Source organism: Mugil cephalus, chromosome 11 (assembly GCF_022458985.1).
Source record: "Mugil cephalus isolate CIBA_MC_2020 chromosome 11, CIBA_Mcephalus_1.1, whole genome shotgun sequence".
NCBI classification, from domain to species: Eukaryota; Metazoa; Chordata; class Actinopteri; order Mugiliformes; family Mugilidae; genus Mugil; species Mugil cephalus.
In genome coordinates, this window is record NC_061780.1 from 18,117,408 (window position 1) to 18,133,393 (window position 15,986).

The window sequence follows — 15,986 nt, forward strand, 5'->3', positions numbered from 1 at the left end:
CCAGCGACTTAGACTCTTTGGCAAGTGAAGTTCACCTAATTGGTTTCTTTCTTGTGTTTAATGAGAAGGTTGATACCACTCTTGTCTTAGCAGCATAAAGGCTTGAAGCAGTGGGAAGCGATCGAAATGCGTTTGCTTGGTTTTTCCAAGAAGAGAGCACAAAGCACAGTCTCCTCGCATAGAGTTATGTTCGCTCTGACTTAGAAATGATTTTGTCAGTCTGGCTCATTCTGTAAAAACGCCACCTAAACCCAAAATTAAACCCAAAGACAAATCGTCATTTGCATCTCTGAACCTCCTCAATTAACACATGTCATAGGTCTTCAACAGGGGGTCCGCGGAGGTACTGCAGGGGGGTCACAAAATCTTTGGTTGATGAGACATTTTTATATATATATTTTTTTTTAATTTTCCCCCACAAATTTAAATTTCTTTAAATAAACTAATTAATTAACATGAATCTGACATATTTTAGTAAAGGAATAAATGGAGGCAGAAAACGTTATCTTTCAGTCATTCAGCAATACAGGAGCTGTCTTAGCAACACACTGTTTCGCACAGTAGGCCCCGCCCCTATCGGTGATGAGCCAATCACCATGACTCTCTCAGGATCCCCACCAGTGGCTGAGACCCCAGGTGAAATCCCAGTCATGTGCTTCTATATATATATATATATATATATACACACATATGAATATTTGAACCCGTGTATTAGTTCAATTGAGAACACATATAGTAGGTGGAGGTCCTACTTCTACTCCCTGGTCCGAAAATCGTTAAAGACCCCTGACCTATGTGTTCCATCTTTATTGATCCAGAACAATTAATTTGAAAATTACAGATCATGGAGAAGCAGTCGGAAATGCTAGAGCAAAAAAAACAAAACAAAACAAAAACAACTTTACCAGTCACATCTCTTGCAGTCTGCATCAGTACAATACATCAATATGCAGTTAAATTTCTAAATAAGGGTTTGTGTAGGGTCTGGGCTGTTGCCTTTGCTGATCCTGCTTGTACCATGAGCACCAATTTACTGTGTAGTCCAAGTCAGCATCTGCATAAATGGGCTCTAATTACATTATATCATGCGTATTTGTACAAGGATAAATGTTAAGTGTAAACCCCCATTCATATTGGTTTACTAGGACACAGGTGGAAATTTAATTTAAGGTAAGTGTTACGCACCCATCAGGATCAAAGGGTCAATAAGAGAACTTCATGCTGACAGTATAAGTAGCATCATTAGAGCCAGGCTACCTTTTACCCTCTGCTTCAGATCCGTGTGCTGCTAATTTTCTCACATCCTGTTTTTAGCTCACTCCGTGTATAAAAAAAGAGTGTTCAGCTCACTTAACCTGGTTAATTGTAACTTGTTTAAATGAGCAGAGTGACACAAGTTGCCGGTGCATTCATGTGTTATAAGTGGAGTCCATGTCGCTGATTTGTCTCTGTCAATCTAGACGAACGGGCTTCTTCAGCAGAGCGGTCAAAATGAGCTCCAGCTGGCGACAGAGACACAGGACTACCAGGACGACAGTGAAGACAACACCAAGAGAGCCTACAGGTCTATCAAGGAGTTATTTCTTCTTGCATGTGTGTGTGTGTCTATGCATGTCTTGTGTAAGTGGTTCGAGCAGCTTCAGAAACTTCCTCCACCTACCTACCCTTGTATGAAAGCACCAGAGGTGGTAATTACAGATTCCACACTCTCCTAGGTCTCTGCCTTTGTCTTCGCACATCATTTTCGCTACTCCCTCAGAATAGATGGCAGTGCCGAACTGTTCTCTAAGGTCTCCTCACCAGCATTCAGTGGCTAATTCCAGCATTTGGCTGAGCGCTTGAAGGACATTCGCCACTTACTTGTCTTACCAGAGCTCCTCCTGTTATATTTCCTGAGAGATTGCATTCAAATGTACTGCAAATCTTTTTGCAAATCTCATTCTGATGTTGTCTACCCGCACTTCCCTGAATCCGCACCACTTAACAAGCCTCCTCCTGCCTTGCAATGAGCGCAACCTAATTTGCTACTTGGCATTCTGGCTGAAGACTTATTTTTCCCCCTCATCAAACCAGAAAATCTGCCGTCTGCAAATTCTACAAAAGCAGTTTTGAAAACTCCGGGGTGCCGTCCGTCTATTCATTCCACCGTTTAGGGCCAATATCTCTGCTTCACTTAGGTCTGATGAACCTTAGTGTTGCAGCTGGTTTTCTGTCCAGCGCCGATCTCTGTGCATAAACCTCAGCTCGTCTCTTTTTTGTCTTCTGTCACCTCACTGAACAAAGATCAGATTTCCCAATGAGTGGTATTTGCTGGCCAAATTCTGTATCTAGCGTGAGTTCCTTTCTGTTTGTAAGTCTATCTAATCATAGTAAAAATACTAAGACTCGGTCTTATATCCACAGATACCAAAAGATGTTTTAATATCATTTTGAGAAATCTCTTGCTTGCTAAATCCCAGAGAAACCCTGTTATCTGTGGGACATCACAAAACCTGAGTCATCTCGTTCTCCCCGGACACTTTTCTGGCTATTGATTTCCCACGTTGCAGCGGTTGCATTGTGTTCAACACAAAACATATATTTTTCCTGGTTTATAAAAGATTAATGTTGAGCAACTTCATAAACTCTGAGCCTGGGGATATAAACGCCCTTACTTCTCTTTTATTTTGGCGGAATGGGCTCAATAACTTTACCTGACTTTGATATCAACATATTTTCATTTCCAACTTTTCCTCGGATAAAGCAATACTATTGAGACACATGCCGAAATGATACTTGCCTGTCTGCTTGTGTATTTTTTTTTTACCTTTTGAAACCTTTTGAGCCTCATCCATGTTTTTTATGAGTTTCTTTCAGTTTGTTCTTTCTTTCAGTTTGATATTTCACTTCTAGTCAAACTATTTTCTTCATTCTCGCACACTATGTTACCATCTCTCTCATTAGCTTAATGGATGGATAGTAAACTTGGGAGTTTATTGTGTCTTTCAGAAGCAGTGGGTTCACTGTGAAGGAGGACAGAATATGTAAACTCATTCATAAAAGAATGGGGTATCATTTGTGACCATTGGGGTTGGGATTTTCTGATGGTTTCAGTTGGTTTAAGTTGGTTTTCTAAATCCCTCCATGTTTACCGTAGTCCTAACATATTTGAAGAAATGTTGCAAGAAGTGAGGCAGAAATTAGTTAGTATATAAACAGAATCACTCTTGAATCAGATTCCTCCGTCAGAAATAGTACATAATAAAAGTATTATTTGACATTTAAGGCCCATGCACATCAAACCAACTGTCGAACGTCGAACTACAGCAGATGAGGGTCAGTGTGTCTTGCATTGCTGCCGCCTGGGCCAAAAATTTGTACTCGAACACACAGAACAGACTAGAACTTGCATTCTGCACCTACACTCCTCACAAAATAAAGTGGCAGTAGTTTGTTTTTGCCAGAAACCAAAAAAATTAAACCAGAAGAGCTAGAAGTGTTGCACGTAGCTGACGGCTTGGTCTTTCAGCTTCCTCATATGAGATGGCCGTGATGTTGTGAATCGAATGTTCGGATGAGATCAAGATAAAAAATAAAAAACCCTTCCGTGACCCTTCCTCTTTACTCCGACACCGGCTTTCGTCACTTTTTTTTGTCTTCTTCTCATGAACTGGTTTACCAAGCTGAGCAGTTCGTCAGAGCAGTCTCTCTCGACAGCACGGCCCGAAATTCAGCTCCGTCAATTGGCTGAATACGCTGCAGAAACTAAAAAAAAAGTACAAAAATGAATAAATGTCTTGACAGTTACCTGACTTCTACTTCTGCTCTTCCATTAAAAGTAAATTGTCTGTCAGCGCTATCATGTGTTCTGTGCCAGAGCCGTATATCAGAGAGAGTCTGGCCAACTCAAATCATGGGTGGCATGTTTGCTACCTTGGAAGATTCCACAGTGTAATAAATTAAATGTCTTATTTTCACCATTAATGTCCGTCAATGTCTGTCCCTCACTTAAATATTCCAGCGTCTACTTACCTTAAATGTCTTAAATGCCAAATCGCCTCAATAGTCAAAAAGCTGTGTTTACCTTCTCATGATTAGCATTATCGTTGTAACATTAGCATGCTAGCCATAAGTAGTAGTAATAGTAGTAACCAAGGCAAAGTTATGTGTCACTTCAATTTGTCTGTCTACATGGACATAAATTACATATATGATGGTAGTTGTTATTTTTCTAAACCTTTAGTCTAGATAACTAGCTACCATAAGGCTCAAAACCTCAAAACAGAGACGTTGACATTATAATAGGAAGAAATCAGATGACATCCAGTTCTTCCTTTTAATCTTCTGCTCCCATAACTTCCTCCAGTGTTGTTTCCTCCGTGTTTTCCCGTTCCTGTACTGGAGCCGTGGGCTGACCACTGTGGCATATTTTAATTTTTATTCTCTGTTATTGCCACTTCTCTATGGGTGGTTATTGGTTAGATGTATCTAACATGGCGCCCATGATACACGTGACCAGCTCAGAACCAATCGGCATAGCGGGATAGCTCAGACGGTCCATTTCCTAGTCATTCAGACTCTCTAATATGCGGATCTGTCTGGTCTGAGCGTTCTGTCGAGCGGTAAATAACTTTTTTTTTTTCTCTCTCTCTGCCTTCAGGTGCAATTGGTGCAGCAAAGGCTTCAAAAAGTCAAGCCACCTGAAGCAGCACGTGCGGTCCCACACTGGGGAGAAACCGTACAGTTGTCACCTCTGCGGACGAGCCTTCGTGTCAGCTGGAGTTCTGAAGTCCCACCTCAATACACATACGGGTGAGTTTGGAGAAGCTTGGAGCCTCAAAAAGGTTTACTCAATGACTTGCATTGTTCACGATGAAGTCTTTCAGGTCATAAACTAAGTCATATATTTCATTAACCCGTTACTTTTTTGTGAATATTTAAAGGATTTAATTCCATTTAGGTCCGGCCTTCAATGATTGAACATGTTTCATTTATCCACCAAAGCCTGGTTTGCTCTTCATTCACACCACAATCACAAATTAAAAAGTTTTAAATTAATTTTGCAAACACCAGCAGAGCCGTGTGCTGCATAATTGAAAATCTGTGAAATGGTGAAAAAAAAGAAATATTCGTAATCCTTTTATAGGAAAAATATGAATCAAAAGTATTTAAATGCAGTTAAATAAATAAATAAAAAATGTAATGATGGATACGGAGGAGGTTTCTTTTCGGGGCTTCTTATTAGTAGTGCGAGAGCTGAAAGTTATTCAAGTTTCCTAATTTTAGTTTTTAAGCCCTTACGTTTCTTGTGGGAAAATTCCCTAAAAGTTTTCAGCGCAACTTTCTGAAACCTGCCGACGTTGCGTGAATCTCTGCCTCTGTCATCCCTCGCTGACAGGAGCGAAGCCCTTTAAGTGCAGTGTTTGCGATGCCTCGTTCACCACCAATGGCAGCCTGAACCGCCACATGATCATCCACATCAAGACCTTCAAGTGCTCCATGTGCGACGAGACCTTCCGGACCAGCCTGCTGTGTAAAAGGCACATGAAGAAGGAGCACGCTGTGGAGGATCAAAGTAAGGATACCCACACAACATTTTTATGAGAGTTGTATATTATTTAAATCCTTTTACTTTTCCATTGCTGTTTGTGGTAATGGTTTTGTGTGTGGGGTGTTTTAAGTGTAGAATACCAGTCAAAAAGTTTGACAGATCTATTCATTTATGGGGTTTTCTATACTTCAGACTGATACTAAAGACATTTTTATTTTGATAGGCTAAAGCTTGCCAATGGGTCTCCATCGAACAAACGCTGTATGGGGTTAGGGTTAGGGTTGCCGGTGAAAACATTAATTAAGACTTATTAATTAAGTCTGTAATTAAATACAAACCGTCAATAAAATAATCTCAAAAGCAAAGACCAATCACAACAGGCCTAGAATACTAACTTTAGAACATGGTCTTCAGTAGGCACAGCATTATTTTGTGCAGTAGGTCACCTAAAGATGCAGCGTAAGAGTTTGGTCAGTTTGCTACAATGGAGAATATAGGACCTCACTGGACAGGGGAGATGGTGATTTCCAGGAGTATTCTACATCTAGCTAACAATGTCCAATTTTTTCTACTAGAGGAGTTAGGTACAAGTCTATCTTCAGCACCTAAGTATATACAGTAATACCAGACTTGTTCATCACAGTCATAGGTCTGGACAGTCAGGAGGTGGAGGAGGAGGAAGACGACGAAGACGGCGACCAAAAGTCATCGAAGAGGAGGGGCATGGAAATCATCACCTTCACGGAGGAGCAGGCGGCAGAGCTGGCGAAGGATCCCGGCGAGGAGGCCTCGGTGTCGGAGCGAATCCTGGCCCAGTCGGCGGCGGAGAGGGACCGGATCAGCGAGATCAAAGACAAAGCCGTGGAGCTGGAAACGGAGCCAAAGTTCGCCAACTGCTGCAACTACTGCCCCAAGAGCTTCAAGAAGCCCAGCGATCTTGTCAGGTATATTTATTTATGCATAAGCTCGTCCTGCTCTCCAGGAAGCAAAGTCTAAGAAATGTCAAATGAGGCCGCCTCTGCTTGAGATTAAAACCAAGTGTACTACTGTATTTTAAGTCGGCAAAAGAAATAAATGTACCCAAAGCATGAATCCATCATGTCCGTAATCATGTTAGTCAAAGATAAAGTGGCTCATTTTGACAAGTTCATCACTTTTTGTGATAGAGGGACAAGAGAAGACAAGAATGTCAACTAGACACCATTGTTTTCTTTCCTGTCCCTATAAATTCATACTATGTCATTCAGTGAAATTATATACTGTTAAATGCTGTTTGTTAAGTGAATCTTGATGATACATGTGCAGATTGTCTTCCTTTATTTGTAGTTGGAATCAGTTTGAGGTAAAATGAAAGCATGAATGTTATTAGGGGGAAAAATACTAACAAGGGGTTTGTGGTGTGTTAAATATTTATACAGTCTGAGATAATCCCATCTATTCTTTAGACCCTTAGCCACGAGGCAGTAAAAATAAGCTCTCTCATTGATGGGAAAGGCTTTAATATTATAAGTGACCATTCGAGGAATGTTGCTGTTCAGAGACTTAAGAACCTTATAAGACATTGTTTTTTTTCCTGAAGTATTTTACTGCATTTTAATGGTGTTTGCTTCAAGCTGTGCTCAGTTGTGAACTGATGCATGGTGCAGAGTCAGTAAGAGCTACTCAGGTGCTTATTATTATAAAAAAAAATAAACTCTTACTGACCACTTCGTTAGGCTCAATGGTGAAAATGCACATATATCAATATAACCGTCCTGAAGTGTTAATTTCACTTTCGTTACCTAATTCAACCGTACGGTCATTTTAATTAAACTCTAAAGCGTCTCTCTTAGTTTGCCTATCTCACTGACTTCAATGAGGTGGCCGAAATATTAGAGACATCTCGATACAGCACAATTCATTTCAGTAGTTCCACAAACCACAGCCTGCCAAACGAAACCACAGATGAATCAACAGCCCTCTCTGTTATTTTAAACTCGTGCCGAATAGCGGTGGGAGTTTCTAAAAGAGAAAAGTTTGTGTAAGTTTTCTGAATCCCTCCAACAGCGACGGCAAGCCAAAGTTAGCTTTCACCAAATGTCACGAACAATTATGAGATCAAGAGCTAGGTTTTAAAATGCTGCCGTTCCCCTTCATACTTATTACAGCGTGGTAGAATTTACTTGTGTTCTTGACTGCCTATATAGTATACACAGAATGAACAGCACCCTCAATTTTATTACATTGTTGTATGAGCTTTTTCTCACACTGGAGTATTAGATTTCTTTTTACCTTATGTAAATTTAAATAAAACACAGTTACTGAGCACAAATCAAGGTTTAGTAGGCCGTCCAAATTCCCCACGCAATTTGCAGAGGCGATTCTGTGTCAGGCTTCCTGATAAAAGATGAAAAATGCAAAAAAAAATGACATGTCAGTCAATGATCCCCGAGGTCACATTTCCCATTATCTGTTGTAATAGTGGAAAAGAAAGCGTGTCAAAACATTCTGTGCTCAGGGAAGCTTTATTTTAAGTAAATGTGTTTAGGTGAATGTGTGTTTTTATACCCGCAAATTCTTATACACTTATTGTGGAGCTGTTCCTCTCCTAAACAACTTGGATGCTCACCAGTGAGCTGCATTCATTACTTACATTTTCATATTCATAGTCAGCCATCGTCATGCAAGAAATTGGAAATGCTACGGCGCGAGATAGAAGAGTGCTCCTGGGCGATAACCAGTAAACAGTGGCTATGCTGTACATTGTCCTTTGTTTTACTTTTATTTCACTCAACCCGTAGTTTTTCTTCCTCTTTGCGAAGAAATCGAAATTTTGCTCACTCTCCGTATTATTTATTTTTTTTACCCATCTTAAGCCTCTCATCTGTCCTTCTGCACTTTGAAGTTTGACCGTGTCGATCTAATTTGAATGCCTAGGCACATCAGGATCCACACTGGAGAGAGGCCTTATAAGTGTGATGAATGCGGGAAGAGTTTCACAGTGAAGTCGACCCTGGACTGCCACGTAAAAACACATACAGGTTAGTGTTTAAACACTCGACTGTTTTTGACTGCTTCGTGCTTACGTGTGTGCTACCGGATAAGATATTTGAAGAAATACGTTGAAAACAATACAGAAGTTCGGGAAAAACATGTAATATCAGAGATAGATTAAAGAAACTGTAATGTAATATAAATTTATGTTAGGGACATAAGGATTCACTAAATAGTGGACCAAGCCAGGTAAGACGTTCACACCTGTTTCCAGTCTTCCAGAACTAAGTTGGCTGCTTTCTGGCTGCTGCTTGTGGCTTAATATTGACAATTAGAGTCATTTATACATATTGGAAATTGCAATTATTCTTTTGGATAGAAATTTGCAACCTCCGTATGTTACATGTGTCCATCTCAGGTGTTTTTTCAACCTTGTACCAGGCTTCAAAAGTTAAATCACAGCTTGAAGTTACCTCAGCTGGCAGCTGATTCTGAAGCTGTCAAACATGTGTCAAGGTGTTTGACAGCTTCAGAATACAAGGTTTTAGAGAATCAGAATAACAAAATTTTACAGCTTTCTTAACAGATGAATAAGGCAAATACACCAAAAAACAAACAAAAAAAATGAAGAAGGCAGGGATAACTTTTTCCCAAATTGTTGCCCTGATGATCTCTGTATCTTTGCAGGTCAGAAACTGTTCAGCTGTCACATGTGCAACACCTCCTTCTCTACGAAGGGAAGCCTGAAGGTGCACATGCGCCTCCACACCGGCTCCAAGCCCTTCAAGTGTCCCTTCTGCGAGCTCCGCTTCAGAACGTCGGGCCACCGCAAAACCCACATCCAGTGTCACTTCCGCCAGAACAGCGACAGCCGTAAATCCAAACGGCCTTCCTCGTCTGCCGGTCAGTCCAGGCAAGGTCAGGACACGGGGGCCGGGCAGGTTGTGGCCTCGGGTCAGGGGCAGCAGCCGTCTGCTTCGGAGGCCCTTCAACCCGTGGGGCTGCTACAAACGCCCAGCTCGGACCCCAGCATTTACCTCCCAGCCAACCAAGTGCTGACAGGGCAATTTGACCAGAATCTGCTGCCACCAGGACTGGTGGGTCAGGCCATCCTGCCCGCATCTATGTCAGGTAAGGATACGCAGATCTGAGCTGCAGAAAGCAATCGGGAGTCTGTTTCTTAATCCAAAGTTAATGTAGTCAGAAAGCATTTGAGAGGATTAAATGAGACAAAACAGCACAACAGAGTCTCTGAAGTTTTATTATCCTGAAGAGCAATTGCGCCGTATTATGGATGAGCCACCAGTGACACATCTCTTATCGATGTTTGGCAGACTAATGATTAATGCACCGAAGACTGTGGGCGCGACTGAGCTGCTTCAAGCCTCATCATTTTTTATTGGCGGCCGGTCGGTTAGTAATCAAGTGGCAGCCTCGACACTGTTGCTCCAGACAAGATGATATACATCCCGATAAGGCCGATGTCCAGAGAAGGAAGGTGCTTTATCATCGCAAGCCACCTGCGCGCCTCCTTTTCCTCCAGTCACAAAAGCCCATTTGATAGTTTTGGATTCAAATCTACTTTTATGTTGTACCAAGAAATCCATCAAAGCAGCTCCGACCGTTCACTTATGATCTTTGTACCCTTTGTAAGATGCAGAGATTTTGAGAGCGATAAAGTGGACGGGTTTCAAAGAAAGAGGACATTTAAGCTTCAGTAACAAGCTTCCACACAACTGGGCGCTGTAAGGTATCCCTGTGTGTGGAAGTGATACCAAGCCTTGACATGGAAAGAGGATTTTCAGAAATCTAAATCATTGGCATTCGTTGAAAAACTGGAGTTGGGTTGCCTCACTTTTGTTAAGGTTGGGGTCAGGAATTTCTTTCATCAGTTACCATTAATAAAAATATTCGAGCTATGTAAAGGTGGTCTAAAATGTTGCCCCGCCATTGCTTCCTTCTTCAAACTCCCCAATATTTATGCTCTCATTCAGATTCTCTTTTTGTGAAAAGTTCATGGTTCGCTACAAGAAAACCTTTTTATCCCTCTCCTCTCTTTTATCATCATGGAAAAAAACTGAATAAATATAAAATTTTCTTTGTTGTTTTGGTGGAGCTTATTCATGAGGTGTTCAGTTGCCTTACTTCACAGATGTGTTGTGTCTGTGTTGTTGCTCCAGCATAAACCAGCAAGGTGTTCTGGTAGCTTACAGGTCTAGCGGTGGATATGAAGTGTTGGATGTCGGTGCCAGCACACACGGCCTTTGAGTCCAAATGTAAAATGTTTGTATTTACCTCACAGTTTCACATGTGGCCTTGTCTTTTTTGCTGGACCTGGCATAACCTGTCTCCCACATGATAAAACTGGTGGAAATGGATGTTTGAGCAGAACAGTAGGTTATTAACAGGGTAAAAGAGTAGCTGCTGAAAACACTGAACCTTTAGTTGCCTGAAGAGTTCACCGGAATCACATTTTATAATAATAATATCCGACTAATTTTGCAGTAATGTTGAACATCTACTTAAACATGTCTGTTTGTGTGTTCCACAGCTGCAGGAGACCTGACGGTGTCTCTGCCAGATGGCTTGACCACGCTGGACGGCATCCACCTGCAGCTAACGCCTGCCAACCTGGTCTGTCCCAACGTCCAGATCTCTGGCATCGATACCAGCAACATCAACAACATCACACTACAGGTTACAGACACTTCTCCTTATCCTTGTGTCAGAATCTGTGTGTGTCTTGTAGCTTTGGCTTTGAGTTGTCAGAAAGGCTGTGGTCAGTTAGTTTAGCTTAGCTCCTACATTACTCAAATATTATGACCTGAACCTTTGGAGATGGTGGAGAGATTTATTTTGGTTTGTATAAAATGCCAGTGTGGGTGTTACGTTAGCATTTGATATCACAGTATCTTATAGATTACATTTTCAAATGGTAGTAAAACTGTATTACATTTATAAGAGATACCCTTTTGTCCTAGACCAAGTAAAAGTACTTCTGTTTATCCATTTTGATGCTTAGTACTGATACGAGTAGCCTCTAAAATGCAGCCAGAACAGAGAGCATTGTTTCCAGTAGTGTTCACTGCAAAGTATTCATATTTAGAATCAAATAATCTTGGAGTCTGCTTTTTGGGTGGGAGTAAGCTATCTGCTCTAATGTTCTGGGTGTAGCTTGAAGCTTGAAGATGCATTACTGCCACGTACTGCCACTCCAAACCCCAGTCTATGAGTGTAGTTGTACCATTTCACTGTAACATGTTACTCAGTGCAGTTATATGAGTCTCAGTACATGAGCGCTGCATCAGACGCCCGTGATAGTATTGCCATCAAGACAACACTAATTCCTAAAAGCCATTTATTTTCGAATGGCTAATTGTTGTTTCTATGAGCTTTAATTTCAACAGCTAAACCTTTTTTAATTACATGCATTGTAAGTCTCTAATAATATCACATTGCTTTCCATCTTAAATTTCTTTCTCTTTTATCCTTTAATTAAGCAGCAAACAGTAGGCTTTCTAATTATTTTCTGCATGTGCGTATCCAAACCATGTCACCCAATTATTTAAACAGACTAGTTTGGGCAAAGCGATCCTTTGATGTGCCGATGTCGGATTTGGTGACGCAATTCTCTAAAAGCTCAGTAAAAGGGGATTCGCACATTTCAGTCACCCAACAATGAACAAAGATAAAACCGCCCTCTCGGGATTTTGTCTTAATGAGGAGATTTGCTTGTAGATCAAAGATCACTTTCCTGAGATGAGATGTTTGAGCATTACCAGTGTGTTTGCTAATGATGGTTCATCCGATGGCTCTTCAATGGAAGATTGGATGTTTTTCTTGCTACAACTTTACCAGTGAGTGTATACGCAGAACAATTAAATACTCTTCCACCAGAGGGCAGAAGGTGGACAATTAACCTGTCTATCTACCTGTTGCCATTTAAACAGAATAAGCCATGATGCTTGGAGTGAGATGGTGGTGATAGCGATGGATAAATACTGGAAAAGAAAAAGAACTCAATCTGAACTGGGTCCTGGGGAATTTCTGACCTAGATGAAAGTTCTAGTATGAGTAGTGGTCACAAAAAAGCAAAGAAGCTGAGTTCAAGACAGTACAATGAAAGTTTTCTTTCCTTTGAATTTACTTTGACTGGGGAACCAACCGAGCAGACTCCGTTCTACTTGGCGTGTGTGGAAAACATTTCCATGGTTCAACCTTGCCAAGCAACCTTAAGCGCAATCTCCAAACAAAACACCCGTACCTTTCGAAACACAAAAACAGAATACTTTGTTCAACCGTGTGAAGAGAGCGGGAAACAGAGCTTTATTGAGGGAAACCACAAAGATGAATGAGAGAGCTTTCAAAGTTGCTGTAGATACCAAATTGCTGATGTCATTGCCAAATCAAAACAGCCACGCACCGTAGAAGGGACAATAAAACTACCTGTCTGGAAATAAGCTGGGCTTTTCAAGCATGAGTGCCAAAACTAAGATCTTCGTGTGTGTGTCTTTCTTCAATTCCTTTTAGTATATCAGCCTGCCCTAGTGCACCAAAATGAGATTCAACACCAAGCTGTAACACGAGATGTTGTTCAGTCAACTGAACAACTGCTTCTGACGCACATGGGGTTCTGGTACTGTCAGTTCAGCCAAAGCAAGGAAGTGGGGACAAGTTGTTCACATTTATATACACTTTCGAATCAGTATGTTATTAGCGTGTTACTGCGCACACTCCCCCCTATAAATATTTTATGCTCTGAACTGCTCAGTTTTCTCAAGGACGCGATCATTCTTCACAATACATCAAAGACTAGTTGTCAAGAAGTGTTGCGAAGCAGACATTTCAAAATCCTCTCTCCTGATGCAATTGCCGTCACTCCCACGCACGCCCCGTCTCCATTTCCTCATCTTAATCAGTCTTCCATCTGAAGTAGTGAACTCTTTTACCCCGCAGATTGACCATGCCCTCCTCCAGCAGACCTTACAGCAGGGCAGTCTCCTCTCTCAACCCCTGAGCGTCGACGCCGGCCTGGTCTCCCACTCCGGTGGCCAGCTCATGTCTGCAGGTGACCCCTCGGTGTCCGCCAACGTCGTCATCCACCCACTGACCAGCCTGGCTCTGCAGCCGTCCACCATTACTCCAGCGCAGGCCACAATGGCAGGGCTCTCCGACCAGGACGCTGCAGGCGAGTGTGAGAAAGTGACCACCGAGACATTTTCTCTGTTTCTGGTACTAAGACTGATAACCGTGTCACTGTGTAGGTTCTCAGGACCTAAGCCACGTCATAGGCAGCTCCGGGCTTGTCGCAGGAGGCAACAGCGGTCAGGAGATCACCCTGACCATCAACAACTCCAGCCTGACGCAAGCCCTCGCCCAGGTCCAGGCCCAAGCTTCGGCGGCTGGATCCAGCACAGCAGGAGGGAACCCCCAGGAGATCACCCTCACCATATCTGGTAGGAGCAGCTCCATGCACCGCGGGTCCATCTAAATAACACAAAGCTTCAAGTGCACTGAACTTGCCTTTTTTACAAGCTGAGAAACGGGCTGTCCAAAGCGAACAAACATGAAAGGAGAATTCCCTCAAGGATAAGTACAATATTTATTGATTTTCTCTCTCAGCTGGACGCGCCGGCTGGTGGAGAATAAACACCGGAGGCGATGATAATTCCAGCCTTTTCTCACATTTCGAAAGGCGCTTCATGATTCCAGATTTTTCACTTTCCGCACATATATATTATCAGCGTCATCCGTCGATGGTCATGCTGTGTGACAAACGTGCATTGTATCCACAGTGTAGCTGTGTCACTGGGCCCACAAAGTTAATATTATTCCTTCCCGCACTCTCGTTATTGCACTGTAGTTTAAATCCTTCAGACTACGTCTTTAGGAATCCATTTGCTTTTATTTATTGCCTAATTCTTTCTTTGTTTTCATTCCCTTGAAGCTGCACAGTATCGACCAGACATGTTTGCTGTTTTTTTTTTTGCAGTGAATTAGTCTATGTTTTCTCTAGAGGACTTGCAGTTATAAAAACACAGTTTTTTTTTTTTATCACCAACACAACAAAGAAGAACTTTCCCTCAGAAGAATTTCCTGCCAAGGCAACACAAAGTCTGTTTTGCTGTGAAAGGCTCTGTTCTTAGTGAAAAGGTGTACAACTGTTAAGGGGTTTAATTGTATGGTATGTAGTATCAAAAGGACCGAAAAAGTAAAATTCAGCTCAGTAGAAAATGCGTTTGAAGCTTACTCTGGTCATTCAGATTTGTCCATGTTTCACCGTCTTTTAAAGCATGAATGATGAGGTCGTTCAAAGTGTAACAAATTAAAAATAATAATGATACTTTTAAATGGAAGTAATTCTGTTGAATACATTTGTAGGTCAGGATCTGCTCCCCCAGCATAACAATCCTAACGGTGCGGAGATGAACGGCGGCATCACCAACGACCACCTCCTGTCTCAGAGCTCCGCCAACACTGGAATGACAGGTTAGGACCAACGGAGCTCACACGACTTGTGCGCTACTGGGTTTTCGAAAAGTCCCTCTCTTTAAACGTACTGACGTTGTTTCTATGTTGCTGCTTTTAGCATCTGCATATAAACTATGGTTTACACGGGAGTAACTGAAAAGGGTTTTGAAAGACACACACATCCGAAAAGAGTTAGGGTGCAGGATCATGGAAGGTATAACAATGAAAAACTGTAGAGAAAATCCACACATCTGCAGAAGCTCTGTCCTGATGTTTTGGACCAGCAGGTCTTTCTTCAAATGAATGAAAAAAGATACAGAAATGCCAGCTTAAATACCCATCATGCATCTCTCTCTCCCATCCCATCACTTTCTAAACGTAGGGATAAGCATAACATACTATATGGTATTATAACAGACTCTTCTCTGTCCTTTGTCCTCCCCCTCTATTCACTGAGGTGTAGCACTGTCCTCCCTGTCACACAAGGTCGCTCCACTCAATAAAGATCAGAGAGAACCGGTGATGCTTTCACACGTGCACTGAAATAATAAAATATTAAGCTGCAAGAATATTGACACGGTTGTATTCAACTATGAGGAAATGCAGAAAAAAATAAAAGATGTTTTCTCCCAAACTTTATTGACAAAAAGTGGACTGAGACTGAACAAAGTTGTCAGCAGTGATGCCTGTGTAGATTCCAACTTGGTTCATCTCGTCAACCACTTGTTTGCACGACAAGTCCACGTTTACGTCCCTACCTGAACTCATCGCGTCACCTGAAGTGCAACCCACACGAGGCAAATATGCACAGAAAGAAAGTATGAATGAAGAATGAATTTCCTGTCCTGATTGAGGTGCTTACGTGAGGCATTTTTCATCGCAGTTGGGCTGTTATCCCAAATGTTAGCTGAATATTAGTGCCCACGTGAAAGTGGAAATGTCTCGCCGAGCCAAAAAGCAGTCTTCCTCCTCCCTCGTTCATAGAACCAGAGAATGTTATTTTCAAATATAA

The 15,986-nt window shown here is 41.8% G+C and overlaps 1 protein-coding gene across 2 annotated transcripts in view; it reads left to right on the forward strand.

Annotated features, from left to right (window-relative positions):
• The window catches only part of LOC125016869 (zinc finger protein 236-like), a 55,878-nt gene that overhangs the window by 25,481 nt on the left and 14,411 nt on the right, over window positions 1-15,986 (forward strand). The window contains exons 17-26 of one of the 2 annotated variants that reach the window (XM_047599620.1): window positions 1,461-1,564; window positions 4,640-4,791; window positions 5,378-5,554; window positions 6,174-6,474; window positions 8,447-8,550; window positions 9,191-9,634; window positions 11,055-11,200; window positions 13,460-13,697; window positions 13,768-13,959; window positions 14,885-14,992. In XM_047599620.1, the coding sequence (XP_047455576.1) occupies window positions 1,461-1,564; window positions 4,640-4,791; window positions 5,378-5,554; window positions 6,174-6,474; window positions 8,447-8,550; window positions 9,191-9,634; window positions 11,055-11,200; window positions 13,460-13,697; window positions 13,768-13,959; window positions 14,885-14,992 (1,966 nt within the window). The remainder of the gene's footprint in view (window positions 1-1,460; window positions 1,565-4,639; window positions 4,792-5,377; window positions 5,555-6,173; window positions 6,475-8,446; window positions 8,551-9,190; window positions 9,635-11,054; window positions 11,201-13,459; window positions 13,698-13,767; window positions 13,960-14,884; window positions 14,993-15,986) is intronic. The other variant, XM_047599621.1, reaches the window with a different exon arrangement.